Here is a 15,419-nt window from a genome sequence, read left to right on the forward strand (position 1 = left end):
CAATGACGACTCCAAGATCCTTTTCCGTCTCCATGCTGGAGAGAGGAGTAAAAACCATGGTGCTTTGTAGTAGCTCTCATCAGGCTTCCCAACCTCACCGTCTTTGTCTTTTATTAATTTTCCTATACGGGCCCCTGCTTTTTGCCCGAGCTCTGACCTAGCTCATTTACTCTATATCAGACCCTGCTGTGACTCTGCAGTCACAGGGTCTGATAGGTCTGTTTACATCAGAGGAAGGGCCTTGCAGGGTGTGAAAAGTCCCAACTGGTAAATGAGAGCTCAGAGCACTCTGGAGGTGATCTGGGGGATGGCCAGGGCCCCTCAGCACTGAAAGGGTGGTCGTTGCTTTTGCAACAGCCCCTTTGTGGAAAATCAAGGAAATGAATGAGGCTGGAAAACTGAGAAAGGACTCGGGTTCGCAGGAGCCCCTGGGAAGTCAAAGGGCAGGTTGTTGTACTGGGGAGGGCATTACTTACGACAAAATGGTTAAAACCAAACTTACTGTGACAAAGCCACCTGCATTTGAAAGGGATTTTCTTGCTGGGCTCACAGACAGCTTCCCTGTTCCAAAAAGAGCTCTTCCATTAGACCCGGATGCTCAAACACAGAACCCTTAAGTCCTACACAGATCAGCCTGATGTTTTAAGTCCTGAACACCAGGCAGCCTCTCATGAATTTGATCAAGGTTGCTGCATGTTCGGCATGTCATAAAATCAGGCAGGTACCACAGAAGCTTAAATAAGAACTTCATGGCCCAAGTACTGAAAATTTTAGCTTGCAGCTGTTAGTTAGCCAAGACAAGGGCTTTTTCAACATGTGCATTATTACAAGGCCTCCCCCAAAGAGAATTACAGGATTTTAAGAGTCAGATCACATTAAAATGAAATCTGACCAGAGTGATTACTTACGGGCCAGAACAGCAGTGGCTTCACAAAGGTGAAGCAGATCTGTACTTGGGCTGAATGGAGATACTATAGGCTGGTCTCAAGAGAGGAGGTTGCCTGAGTCACAGTACAGTGAACTTCTGCAGCATTTTTATCTGACACTCTCTTGTTCCTACTTCACTCCTGTCCTAATCCTTTGCAATTCAAGAAAATCCTTCCATATATTAAAGATGACCTTAGAAAGACTGAAGTTGTAACCCTACTTTGAGGTAAGGAAGGGATACAGAAATTCTTCCATTCACCACTGCTATATGCACCCACTTCTGGGCTGAAGCATGGCAGCTGTTTCAAACAGCACACACTAATGCTTCCCAGTTTGGAACAGGAAGAAAGAATCACCTGTTGAACTATATAACTGCAGGAGGAATTTAAGAAAACAGAACGGAACTGTTATAAAAAGAATTTGCCCAAAATGTCAGGGAAAAAACTGTCCCTGAAGGAAAGTAAATAAGTACAAGTTAATGCTGTTACTGAAATTTTCATGACCAAGAATATCACTGGAATCAATGCAGTCGTAGGAACTGCAAGAAGCAGCAATCCTGCTGCTAACTGAGATGAAAGCGAAAAGCCCGCTGAATTTAATGGCTTGGAGTCCATCCACAAAGGAGGTTAATAAAAACTGACTTGACCTGATGGAAAGTCAATTCCACTGGCAAGAGGGAGGCGACTAGCTATCCAACTGGAGAGACACACTGATCCTGCCAGGTACCCCGTGCCTTTAACTCTCACTGTTGACAGAGAGATGAAGAGTAGATTCAGTCCTCCTGGGCCAGATCATGGAGTAGGAACAAGGAAATGGTGGGGGAATCTAGGAGAATCATCCCTTCTTCCCCTTCCAAAGATAAAATCAGTGAGATACCCCAAATTCAAAAAAGGGGAAGGACAGGTGTGCTGTGACACCCTTACCCAGGGACATCAATGGCAATTTTCCCACCAGACTCCACAGGACCACTATTTCACCTACAGTCTATTCCCCTGGTGCCCTTCAAAATTCAGGTCTCAGACAGATCACAATCAAAGCTTGTATTTACAGAGTGTGTGTCTCCAGCATTGGGACTGCGGAGGTGGGCAGCCCCAGCCATTAAAATCAACAGGGCCATTTACAGATTGTCTATCCCCAAACCAGTACAACCTGCCACAATCCCTACCTGCATTGCTTTTGCATAAATGCTTTCAAATCCAAATGAAAAGGCCTGTACTTCCAGTTACACAGGCTCATCCTCTGAAAGGCCTAAGGGTCTTTTATAACCATCTGATCATCACAATCTGACACACACTATTTATTTAAGGATGTATTTTTCCCATGACCCTATGGACTCACTTCCTTCCACCAGCTCCCTGGGTAAGAGGAGCTTGTGAGAAGTTAAGCACGAGGAAGTTCAACAACATGTATTTACCTTGGGGTGGGGGGGATGGAACAGATCCAACAGTGAACCATTCCATGAAAAATAAGCTTGCACTTTTTAGCAGCCCGGTATTGAACCTGAAGATAGCTTGTGATACTGCCTGGGCAGATGTGCTGCATCGTCTAATCAGAAGAACTCTTCTGGATTGGAGAGAAATAATAACAAAATGGGCATGGAGTGGAATTTCCATGGAAACTTGGAGCAGACATAGTGTTATTTGCAGCAAGCCTTTGTACTTTGAGTGGAAAGTTTTTTAGTTTACACAAAACCCAGCTATTATTTTCTTTGCAGCACAAGCTCGAGCCAAACATTGTCATATTAAAGCTGCAAAAAGTCGATTTTATCTTCCAGCCAGCACAATGGTCAACACAAAATTTCAAAAGCTGCTGTAAAGCACAGCCTGATGTTTATCTCGCTGGGAGCTAAAGACATTGGGGGGGGAAGAAAAGAAAAGATTTGGGCTTCTTTTTGCTAATCCTCACCAGAAGGTGAAAGCAGCCTAGAAAATGTCTCCTGTTTACATCCAACACTGTAGACTGGCAGTCAGCCAGAGCGTTGGCAGATGTGCCCAACATTAACAGGAACCTAACTAGTTATTAATATTAGATCAATTACATGCTACTGCTTTCCAAATACGGTGAGGTAAGGCATATACTGTTGCACGCTCAAGAACATATATCTGCAGGTATATCAGCTCTGTAAGCATCCAAAAACATTTTCCCTTTATGAGCTTTAAACAATGCCCTTTGTCATCCCAACTACAAAATTATTTCTGACAGATTAGGGCCTCAGCTTTCTTTATTGCTAGCTGCAGTCCCACGGTCAGTAAACTGCACATTTATCACACAGCTTATGTCTGTGCTACCAGTGTTTTTATGGTTCTTTGGGGAATCTTTAGCTTTGTTGAAATAACAAGTACTGCACCAAAGTCAGGCACCGATCTTTACTTAAGGCTTCAAAATATCTTGTTGCAATGTGCTGTTTTTATTGCGACCAGGACAGGTACAGAGCCAGATTACCAGATCTACTCCATTGGTAATGCTGTTTTAAGGTACAGATGGGCAGCACACACATTTGAAGATTAAATCAAGGGAAAAGTGTTCACTTGTGTTTTGATTCTCTAAATTAGAATTTTGCTCCCAAGAAAGGGCTCACCCAGGAACTGCACAGCGATAGCCTTAGGAACCATTATTAATAAAGGTGGCTGAGCTACCTGAGAATGAGTTTCTGCTTGTATTACATCTCCTCAGTCTGTTACCCATCAGCTAGACCCTAGACAGAACTGCATTCAATTTAGAGAGAAGACCTGATCTGCAATCTGTGATGCTGCAGTCTGCTGCAGGGTTGGGAGGCGTGGGCTGGGAAGCAGATGTGCCTGTGATTAGTACTGATTCATAAGGACCAATTGAGATTTACTTGGGAACAAGCAGATTACCAGGCTGTCCCAGTTCAGATCGCCACATTAATACCTCTCTCTGTTCGACGCCTGAAACCAGGGACCATGCTGTCTTATAGTACCCAGGAAGGCGCTGCACTTCAGCTCTCACATCTGAAATCTTTCCTCTGCATAGCAGAGGCTGCTGTAATGGGTAACTCCACACACACACCATCCTGCGCTCCCTGCTGTGCTTATAATGGCATGGAAAAGAGAAGAGAAAACTCCGGCTGTGTCAAAACAGAATAATTCATAATCCAACTGCCAGCTTCAACAAACTCCATTTCTGAGACTATACTGGATTTGCAGAATGTGGAAGTAGCCTAACTCGCTGCCCTGTCACTCTGTAAACAAAAGGCAGGGTTTTCTGAGGTCCTGAGCCATCTTGCACATTACTGAGTGATCTCAACTATTTCAAGGCTTCAGTAAATCTGATGATGTTCATGCCTTAGAGGATTGGGTCCTAATGGAGCATTCACTGGAGTAGACTTAATGTAACTGAACAGTCTCTATCATCATCATCGTCATCTATGTCATTTTTGCTCTTGTTATCTTGCCAGCTCCTGCTCCCACAGCTTGTAATAACCTTCCTATGTGATGCACTTGCACTTCCCCAGCTTTGGTAGCAACTTGTGACCTGACTGTTGGTTTTGAAGACGAGACTAACCTCCATCTCTAGGTGTCACGCACCACACTCTTCAGACAGGTTGAGTGACACCACCCTATCAGCAACAGACCCAAGAACTGTTCACAGAGCCCTTCTCGTGTAAAAGCTCTCTCTGTTCACATTGTGACTGGACCCATTTTATTCTGTGCAGCCTAAAGTAAGAGTGAACAGAAACTCTCAACTTCTCAGCCTGAGCTTGCCTTACCCCCACTTCCCCTCACATTGTGTGCACAAGCGTAGCGCTGGTGAAGAGCGCAGCCCCAGTCGCCTATGTCCTTTGCTTGTTCCCGAAAAGACATTGGCAGTGTAAGCTCCCCATTTCTTTCTGCCGGTGTGATTACCTCCCCACTCCCCAGCAGCATTGCCTCTGAATGGGAGACCACAGATGCCTTCCCAAAGCCCGCTCAAGTTAAGAAATCCGGCAAGGTCCAAGGCAGGCAGTTGTGATGTGGACTGGACACCTTTCCACTGGAATTAGTCTCAAATGCTTGTTCATCCTGACAAGTGAACAGCCACATTACTGTCAAACACAAGGGTTAAAAGAGCACAAGATTGGCTGGAACGTAATATTTCGTTCTTTTGTCACTTGCCTTTTTGTTTTGAGCCTTTCAGGTTCACCTTTCCAGTGTTTCCCTGGAAACATAAAACAGAAACTCACTTTTATAGTGAAAGTGTAGATTCTCATTTCATCACAAAACTCCAAGAGCTGGGGCATTAACAAAAGTAGTCTGTATCATGGGAAAAACTCACTAATGTCAGAAATGCTACTGCCAGCAGCTGGTGACAGCATTCAGTCACTACCCATCAGTCTAGTTGTAGACATTCAAATTTTTCTTCGGTCTCCCTCATTTTATCCGCTTGGCTTCATGAGGGGTTTTGCACCATGATGCCCTTCTTGCCGATGAAAGGGAATGCACAAGGTAGACTTCAGGACTCACTGGTGAGGCTGCTTCTGGACCTACAGGTATACTGTGATGCATTCAGGATCTTCTCTATCCACCCAGAGATGATCTTATTTACCCATGCAACACTCCTGGTTCAGTGTAGTGAGAAGCATGGGTCCCTACACTAGGCTTCTGGGACAGCCCACTGTGTTTTTGCTTGAGTTGAGAAGGGTGTTGTAGTGACCTTCTGAATACTTATGCCCAAAGAGATGCCAATTGGAAGTGATGCATCCTTAGCAATGAGGCAGTATGACAATGTAGCTGAGTGATGTCCACAGACTGAAACCCAGCTCGGTGGTCCCAGACCATTTGCTATAACCAACCCCCATCTCATGACCAACTATCTCCTTGTGCAACGACTCCCCACATACACTTTGCAAATTCAGAGTAACTTTAGACCAATGGCCTGGAGGGGCACTGGATTGCTATCTCAAGAGCAGCGGGATTCACAAACCAGTTACCTGAATTTGACCCTTGAAGATGGGTAGATGTATCCTTCTGTATGTTCACTTGAATAGAGCTGCCGTGATGTGATTTAAAGTGGACTGTTCTCTTGGAAGTTAACCATGGCAATTTATGCTTTAATAAATGGAACCCAGCAGGAAACACCAGAACAGGCTTAGAGAATGATTGAACTTCTGGCAAAAACCTGCATCTCCTACTCTGATTACTCAACAGATGAATGCTTTGTAAACCAGCCCTGTCTGCTTTCATACATATTTCCAGAACTGGATTGGCCTGCTATTTTAGACATGTCATGGCAGCAGATATGTTGGTTGAATTAGTCTGTGTTTGCGCTAGGATGAGTGGTCGTTGCATTCTATATGAATGTCATAATTTAGCTACACTGCATCTTCTTGGCTTGAATGACAGGTTTTAGAGAGCAATTCTACATCTCTTTTAACGCTAATATCAAAACATGTCTTATGACAAAGCTCTCCTCTCTTCATTGCCAAAATCATCTAAATATTGCTAAAGAGCTCAGTGTTGTAGTATTTAAGCCTTGATTAATGTGTGCCAAATATTTATGCACATTAAAAGGGAATGAGTCAAATATTTTTTACGTTATCATTCATATTATTAGTTAATTTTCAATTTGCACATAATTTCTGTCCAATTCTCCTGATATTTTCCACATCAGTTCTAGGAATTAAGTTTCAACTGAAGGAATTAACTTTGCAATTGCAAAGTTACCAGGCCTGATTCTCAGCCACGCTGTTCTAAAGGTGAAGCGGAGCAGAGACAAAGCTGGCATTCAGTCATCTCTGTGCTCTTTGGCTGCATGCTCAGCCGGTATATACTGCTGGACCTAACACAACTTACATATCAGGACCTACTCCTCCAAATTCTGAAGCTGGCCCATACTGCCCAGCACACATGAAAACAGCCCCAAAGGAGGGCTCTTAATTACAGCAGTCTTTAATGAGCTACCTGTTGTTTATTCTTGCTGGCTCAAAACAAGTAAGTGCACTATGACCAGCTGCACTCCTGCCCACCCAGGTATGCCCTATATGAAAAGGATTTCCCAGAAAGGAAAGTCACCTGGGTTCCTGAAGGTCATAAGGTGGCCCACAGTAGGGCAATATATTTTGTACAGTGGATCTGGGTCACTTTCAATTAAGGGCACGTGGACTACAATGGCTGTAAGTGCTCCCCCAAGAATCAATAGGAAGTAATTATCTGGAAAAGCTATTCTTAAATGTTGAACACACACTGTTCTAGGAACCATAAAAACATTGTTCAAGACTAGGAGGGGCTACAACCCAACTGGAGGCGTCACCATGAACTGGTGGATCATTTTTTGGGTTTTTTCTTTTTTCTTTTTCTATGCCTCACAGAGAGCACAAAGCACTGACTGTGTCAATCAATGTTACATTTCAAATCTGTTTCTCTTGTATGTCTTCAAAATTCTACTAACTCAATTGCACAAAGGAGGAGGAACCGGCATGACTCAGCTCCATGCTGCAATGGCTGGAGCCGATTCAGAGTAGCAGTCTTTTGGATTTTCCTTACCAAAATATGAGTCCACAGCTCAGATTCTGTAAAGTATGTGGAGTCCGGGTAAGGAACACAAAGTGGCAGAGTGCCTGCCACAGTCCTCAACTCAGGCAGGAACTCATGGGAAATTTCTCTTTGCAGAGTTAGGAAAGAAACCCAAACTGCAGGAGATTTTGTTCACTGCCTGTGAAGACAAACTGTCAAGGAGGAGCAATTTTCTGACTGACAGCTCCTTCCTGGCCCCAAATTTTCAAGAAAGGATGGTGACAGGCAGCAGGTATTAATTCATTCTAAATATTTTTATAGAATCCCCTTTTAAGGAAGGGGAAATCAAGGCACTGAAAATTAACAACAAGCCCTGAGCAAGAAATGAGTAAGGACTTCAGGAGCTGGCCTTTTACAAGGAAGGCAGAAAGCGAGACTATTTGCCAGTACTGGATATTGAACTAAGGTCTTTAAGAAATAAGGTCCTGGCTTTTAATCTCACAAGCAAGTTAATATCCAAACGTTCTGGTTCGTTTCCAGGAGCTCTGGAGGGTGCTAACTCTGTCTCTTTGAGACACATCCATTACAAAGGTTGCCCATCAATCACTAATTACATATTCCACGATCAGGAGAGGTTATTTTCTGAAATGGCTTGGACACTTCTTGTCAGGAAAGCGGTGTTGCTTCCATAGAGCAATGGTCTAGGTTGGGCATACTGATGGGAAAGAACGAACAGTCAGGTATTTGCATCATCTACCAACCAATGTTACACTGCAATAGAGTGCAAAAGGGCAGTATGACCACTGCTTCTGTATTTTGAGTGTCCTCTGAACATTTCAAGTGATGCCTGCTTCAATAACAGGATCCTCTCTGCTTTGTTACACTTGGCCGATCAAAATGACTTGTGTTTGTTTTCACAATTGTGGGTGTTGTAATATGACAATACTACAAAACAGTCTTACCTAAAAGCAGCTCATGAGAAAACAAGGGAAAACCGCTCTCCATTCATTCAAAAGGGAACCTTCTCATAGACATTTATCTCAGGTGACTCAAAAACCACCATCTGCTCATTGTTCTCTAGTACAACTAACCAGTTGCTGCTTCTAGTATCAGCTATCAGCCTATGCTTGCATGGATGTGGACTGAGTTACATAATGGGTCTTTATGATCAATGGCTTCTGTGATTCACTGGTGCAATGTGTTAATTAAAGCACCTTTCCAGAAGAAAGTTGCTGAAATAATCATAAAACACAGAAAGGTCAACTTCACCACTACTGCAGTTACACAACATGGAAAAGCCTAATAGTTGACTGCAGATAGGTAAATGTAGTGCCAGGAAAACGTCTTAATGTAGGGTGATGCCCTGGCTTTAATACTACTTCACTTGTGCTTGCATAGGTAGGATGAAACCATGTTAACAAATACGTTACAGAACCTAACTGCAGCTTGGAAAAGGCAGATTGTAACCTTGGGAGTGTTTCAGAGTGGATCAAGGTTGCTCAACTGAAACAACATTGGATTTTTTTATTTAAATTAAATCCATTTTGATTTTTTTAAAATATCAGTGTCAAATGAAATGTAAAACTCTGAGAAGCCCACATTAAGGCCTTGATTTATTACAATCTATTCCAATAATTTAAATCAAATGCCAAAAAAATTTCTGTTGAAGTCTGAAATGCTAGTAAACCAGTGAAAGTCATAGGTTTGGGCCTTGAAATCAAGGTCTGGCGAAGGGCTTGCTAAACCAACTTCTGACAGCAATAGCCTCGTACAGCAAAATCAGAAAGAATATGCTATTCATTTCAGCTTATTCGCCTGGTTCAGTTCAATGGCCACTGAACTGAAAGCTGAGACACCAAGTAGCTCTTGAAAAAGTAGGTGTTGGAAAAGTAAGATAGCCTCTTCCAATCATGAATAAAAGCTAGGCGTGAAATACTGGGATCTCTTAATTCTATTATCTTTATGGACAAGGTAACCAGAAACAATCAGTTCAACTTCCTCCCCAAAAATAATTCTTCCTTTGTTTAACATAGCAAATGAAAAATGAGTAGGTAAACAGAACTGGGTTTTTTTGTTTGGTTTTCTTAACGTATCCAGAATATTTAACATAGTTGTAGGAAACATAAATGACTTGGCATGAAGGATGATCTATGACAACTTGGACAGCAAAGAAAGCCCAACTAATCTGCCCAGGGATGCTGTGTCAGAATCTAACTACCTGGTTGCTTGTAATGTTTTCAGATGCATTGCAGCCAGCTCTTAAATTAAATGCTTTTATTACCAAGATACACTGGAATTCACTTCCTAGTGCACACGACTTCCTTGTACCAGTGAGTTAAGCAAATAATATTACATTATGCTTCAGCCTGACTGAGAGTAGTTTCATAGTTTCATAGTCGCTAGGGTCAGGAGGGACCTGATCAGGTCATCTAGCCTGACCCCCTGCCCCAGGCAGGAATGAATGCTGGGTTCACAAGACACCAGACAGGTGATCATCCAACATCCTCTTGAATTTGCCCAAGGTAGGAGTGAGGACCACTTCCCTGGGAAGTGGGTTCCAGTTTCTGGTCACCCTAACTGTAAAATATTGCCTTCTGATCTCTAACCTAAACCTATTCTCCATCAGCTTATTACCATTGTTCCTTGTCACCCCAGGTGGTGCTGGGGAGAAAAGGACTCTACCTATTTGCTGTTGATCTCCCCTGAGGAGTTTGTAGGCAGCCACCAGGTCCCCCCTCAGCCTCCTCTTGCTGAGGCTGAACAGGTTCAGGTCCCTCAGTCTCTTCTCATAGGGTTTGTCCGGTTGCCCTCTTACCAAGCGGGTGGCCCTCCTCTGAACCCTCTCAACGCAGACTACATCCTTCTTAAAGTGCAGCGCCCAGTACTGGACGTAGTACTCCAATTGCGGCCTGACCAATGTCACATGGGGGGGTATCACCTCTCTGGGTCAGCTTGAGATGCATCATGTTCATCTTAGAGTCAACAATGACTCCAAGATCCTTTTCCGCTACTGTGCTTTCAAGGGGGGAACTCCTCAGCCTCTTGATGTCATGGGCTACTAAGTGAACTTTCCCTGAAGTTTGAAGGTAATGGTAGCTGTTCACAAACAGCAAGGGGATTGTGCTAGAATTACAAACTGGTTACCTGTGGTCAATAACTGCTACGTTGGAAGGAGGGATCCCCAGAACAGCACAACTCTCCTCAAGTTCTTTCTTACGAATCTCTCCTTGATTGTAGTAATTTCCTGAGGAGAACAAATACAGCAGCAAGATCCTTTAGTTCAAGTCTACATAGGGCAAACATCTCCTGACATAAGCACTATAAATCTCAAAGCACGTTGGCACTATGCAGGATCTGAAAATACTAAACATCAGAGCTTCCCCATCTCAGGACAAGGCACACTGTGGGGGCAAACCCTATATAGCCTTTAGCCAGGCAACACTCTCTTCAGCCAGTGGAAAGTTTTAGGACAAAATTCTGCTCTTGGTTACACCCACCTGCCTGTCTTGACTCCAAATGCACATGCGTATCTGAGAGTAGAATGAGCTCATTCATCTGGAGGCCTGGAATTGCCAAACCACATCAGATCAGTGGTTCACATGGTCCACCACCCTGTCTCTGACAACAGCCATATCCCAGATTCTTCAGCAAAAGGGGGGAAAAAAAACCCTAAAGTGGACAATTATACAATAATTAGCTTCTAAGAGGAATTTTTTTCCTGCCTCCTCAGCAAACAGTGGATAAGCTAGGCCCTGCAGTAGGCAGGCCTGTAGCTCTTCTGTTTTCCCCCATACAAATATCTAGTAGTCTGTTGAAGTCTACTAAGCATTTAGCCTCAATGACATTTTGGTTGCAGTGAGTTCCACAGGTTAATTGTGCTTTGGGGGAAAACAGTATTTACTCTTTCTAATCTAATATCATTCTTGCAAGAACATAAAACGAGAGTCACTATTTATACCTGACTTCTATGGAATCCCGAATACTGTACAATGCAAACACTTGTTGACCATATTGGAAAAAATAGCATAGCCTGTAACAATTCAGTATGTGCTGGGTGGGCTCTATGAAACTGGGTATGGGTCTCAATTCACCTGCTAGAACACAAACACTGATATACCACAACGAGCAATAGCTGGGATCCTTATGAGGTCATACATTGATGCCTCCTTCATTATGAGAGGAAGTTCAATAGACTCTAACTGCTGTAAATTATGTTGAGACACTAGCTCCTCCGTTGTCTGCATCACTTGTACACGCAGTCACCAGGAAATGCTGGTGCAGGATCTAATGCAGCAGAACAGAAAAGCATTTACAGAACCGAAAAGGTCTGTTAACAGCTGTCAAACCCACATTCAGCAAGCAGAATTCTGGAAAACTTACAATAGACATGCTGGGACCAACAGCTAGCAGGGAACCAGGATTCATTATCTTAGGACATGGGCTGCTTCTTGATTTAATTGGTTTCATCTCATCCTGCCCTCATGCTACCTCGTACTTTCCTTGGCATCAACTGTGAAAAACCCAGGTGAGAGTTGAGCCAGTCCTTGCAAGAGTGATGCCCTTGCTCAGTGCAGCAGTTGCAACCCTGGTTTAACTTCCAAAACATAGCATGAAAAAGTACTGCCATATCTTAACGGATGATTCAAGTTTGCACTCAGGCACTCTAAATTACATTTAACTTTTTATTACTATGAGGCGAGTCATCAAAGAGTAGTGTTTATCTGGTGGAGTGTTGCAATCTGAGCTGTCAAACTAGGCTGTGTGTGTCATTCAAAGATGGAAGCATTAACTTCACAAGAGAAAACTTTTCCTATTATATTACAACTTAAATTCTCTCACCGTAGCCCTGGAGCAGGTGTTTTTAAGTGGCCATGATATAGCTCAAGAAGCTGCAGAAGATTGTATGTCAGGTTGGTATTCTGCAGTGGTCCAGGCCCTTGTCAGAACATCTAAAGACCATGTTCTTTTTCCCTTGGTAAATTACAGGAGATCCGGGGAGTTTACTGTGGGGGAATATTTTAGAAACAGAGGTCCTGGCTCTGATGCATGGCCATTAATGATCATGAGGCATCATACATATGGCTGGGGGTTTGTCCTATTATCCCCTGTCAAAATTTCTTCTCTTGGGATATGTTATGCTGTGTACCAGTTGGCTGTTTAGTTTCAGCAACATTTTACGTGTAAGGGGTCAAATTCTGTACAAAACATCACCTCAAGCTGTAAGACCAGATTCATATCCTTCAGCTTGTGGAGTGTTTTACAACGACCTATCAATGTATACTAGAATTACTGGGATGCCATTACTACTGACAACTGCTGAATGGCTAGTGGTCTTGAGCCCCACCCGCGGGATGCTCCCAGCAGGGTAACCCCTACTATGGAGAACAGAACACCACCAAAGATTATTTGCGTACAGTGCTCTCATTGTATTTCTAATTGCATTTGTGGTTGTGATCTGACAACTGCAAGTGGTATGATGCTTTTTTTTTTTTTAATCTGTTTTACAATTTCGCTAAACACTCCATCTCTGCTCAGGCCTACTAGTCATCACTTATTGCATGGATGAAAGACTAACTAGGTGAGTCACAGGATCTTTGTAAGAGCTGCTAAGGATCTCGTTATGTAATCCATTCCCCTACAAGGCTGCTTTCTTCACGGAAAACATGCGCGCAAGTGAATTGAAGCAGCACCATAAAAACTTTTTATAATGTATGAATTCACTACATTAAGATTACTGTCAGAGATGGTAAGGAAATGATAAAAAATAATAATAATAAAAGAGATGTTCTCCCTTGGAAAAGATCTGTAATACCCGGAATATTCCTAAAGAAATGGATTGCAGGATAGCATTGTGGTAACCTTTACACATGGCTGTGAGAAAGCCAAGTGACATGCTCTGAACTGGTTTTAAGATCTGAGCCAGCAAAAAACATGCTGGAGGCTGTTTATTCAGCTTTTGTTGAGTTGTAGATTTGACCAATAAAAAAGAAATGCTAATACGTGCATCTAAATCTTCTCAGCTATAGAGATTGCTGAGGTATGAAGCCTCGAATGGAAAGTAGAAAACTGTCTGGAGGTTTGAAATGTAGTTTGACACCACCGAGTTTCTTGTAAAGTAATCCATAATGAAGTGACACCGAGTCTTTAATTTACATCAGATCCCTGTTGGGGCGTGAACCTCATCTTTTATATGTGTAGCACCGCACAGTCTGTAATACCTTATAAATGATGTATCTGCCTTCCGTATAAATTTATTTGTTTCTTTCTTTGGACTGATTTTCAGTTTTGCTTATATACATTTTGGTTCTAAGATCCGTAATTTCCTTGAAAGTTATGATACAAGATATTTATTAGACTTCCTACCAGTGGTTTTTGATCCCTTCTGCCTGTCACAGTACTGGTATTTCAGGCTCTGATGAATGATACTTTAGATTTATCCTCCTTGCCTTAATAACAAACACCTGAGTGGCAAGGCGTGCATATGAACTGCCATTGCCCACTTCCCACTCAGTTACATGTGGGCTAGTCCCTAAATCGAGTCACTAACTCCAGCTCTGCAAGAGGTGTCAGAAGGGCCAATTACAGTATAGCAGTGGTTCCCAACCTTTTTGGACTGTGGACCAGAAGTGACCACGGACCAGCACAATGCAGACCAGAAGCAGATGGCCTACTGCAGACCAGCAGCCAGCCCTTTTTTATACTCAATATACCCCATACCCCTTTTCATACTCAGTATAAAAAAGGGTTGGCCGTTGGTCTGCAGTAGGCTGGTCACTTCTGGACTTCTGGTCCGGCAGCCAAACCTCCTGCAGAGTGGCAGCCAGCCCTTCGTGGCTGGGGGGTTGGGAACCTCTGCTGTACAAGACCAAGGCCAGGGGAGGGCCAAGTCCGGGCCCAAGCAGGGCTGTGCAGGCAGCGGATCACCGCTCTGCCCCTGCTCCAGACCACGTCGTCATTGCCGTAAGATCCCGGCCCTGGCCCTGGAGCAACTTCCTTCCAGTGCGGCTGGGGCCGGTCTCCATGGAGACTCTGGCCCCCCCGCTGCCATGGCGCCACGGCTCCTGGGGTCTCCCTGGAAACCAGCTGTAGTGTCATGAGCAGGGGCTGCTGGGTAATGGAGTCCAGCCCCCAGCCGGATGCACCACGTTGCCCACCCCTGACCTAAGCAGCACGGTGATATTCAAACGCACCGGGTATGATGAGGCAGCATCAGCTCACGTCATGTCATTGTGTAACGTCCCGACACGCGAATGTTTTAACAAGACTTGTCAAAGGCCACCCCTGAGAGATGGCTCCAGCGTCTTTGTGCAACCTCACCACTCCCACGTCCCTCTCCTGACGTCATGAGGCAGGGCGCCGCACTGATGACGTCACTGCCGGGCCGTGGCGTCACGGGGCACCCGGACATCCGGGGCACTCCTTCCCCTCACCTGAGGAGCCGCAGAGCAGCCAGACCTGGGCCTGCAGGCGGCCCAAGCTGAGGAGGGTGGGAGAGAAGAACATGGCTTCGTCATCAGGGTGCGCCGTCACCAGCAGGGCGCGAACGTCATCGGGCCACGCCGGTCCGGCCGCCAATAGGGTCCGGGGGGCGCGGCGGCGGCGGCGCCGCAGCCCGCACGATCCCAGCCACAGCAGCACCAGCAGTGCCGGGCCCAGCCACAGCAGCGCCATCGCGGCGGGCTCGGAAGGGACCGGCCGCTCCGGGCGGAAACGAGGCCCGCGGCACAAAGGTTCCGAGCTCCCGCCCGGCGCGTGCAGGAAGCCCGGGGGGCGGGGCACCAGCCCGGGAGACGGGGGGACGCCGCAAACCAAGCCCAGCAGCCACGCGCTCCTTGAAGCGCTCGCTTTCTCCGCTGGGGCCGTCGGGTCTTCCCCGCGCGAAGATTTGTGCTGGGTTCAGCTTTGCTTGGAAGGCGTTGCGGCCCCCCTCATGAAGCCCAGGTGTCAGTGCAAAGGCGTTTGTACAGCCGCTAACGCAGCGGACCCCAAGGACGGCGAGGAATACGTGAATCGTAGCGAGGCCTGCCCAAGTGCTAATAA

The 15,419-nt window shown here is 44.9% G+C and overlaps 1 protein-coding gene across 1 annotated transcript in view; it reads right to left on the reverse strand.

Moving 5' to 3' along the window:
• The window catches only part of PIGL (phosphatidylinositol glycan anchor biosynthesis class L), a 61,905-nt gene extending 46,757 nt beyond the window's left edge, over positions 1-15,148 (reverse strand). The window contains exons 1-2 of the mRNA XM_019545759.1: positions 14,810-15,148; positions 10,524-10,623 (exon numbers count right to left, since the gene is read on the reverse strand). Coding sequence (XP_019401304.1) covers positions 10,524-10,623; positions 14,810-15,050 — 341 coding nt within the window. The 5' untranslated portion in view covers positions 15,051-15,148. The remainder of the gene's footprint in view (positions 1-10,523; positions 10,624-14,809) is intronic.
• Positions 15,149-15,419: the final 271 nt, after the last annotated feature.

The sequence above is a fragment of the Crocodylus porosus genome, unplaced genomic scaffold, assembly GCF_001723895.1.
Source record: "Crocodylus porosus isolate Cpor-Errol unplaced genomic scaffold, CroPor_comp1, whole genome shotgun sequence".
Lineage (NCBI taxonomy): Eukaryota > Metazoa > Chordata > Crocodylia > Crocodylidae > Crocodylus > Crocodylus porosus.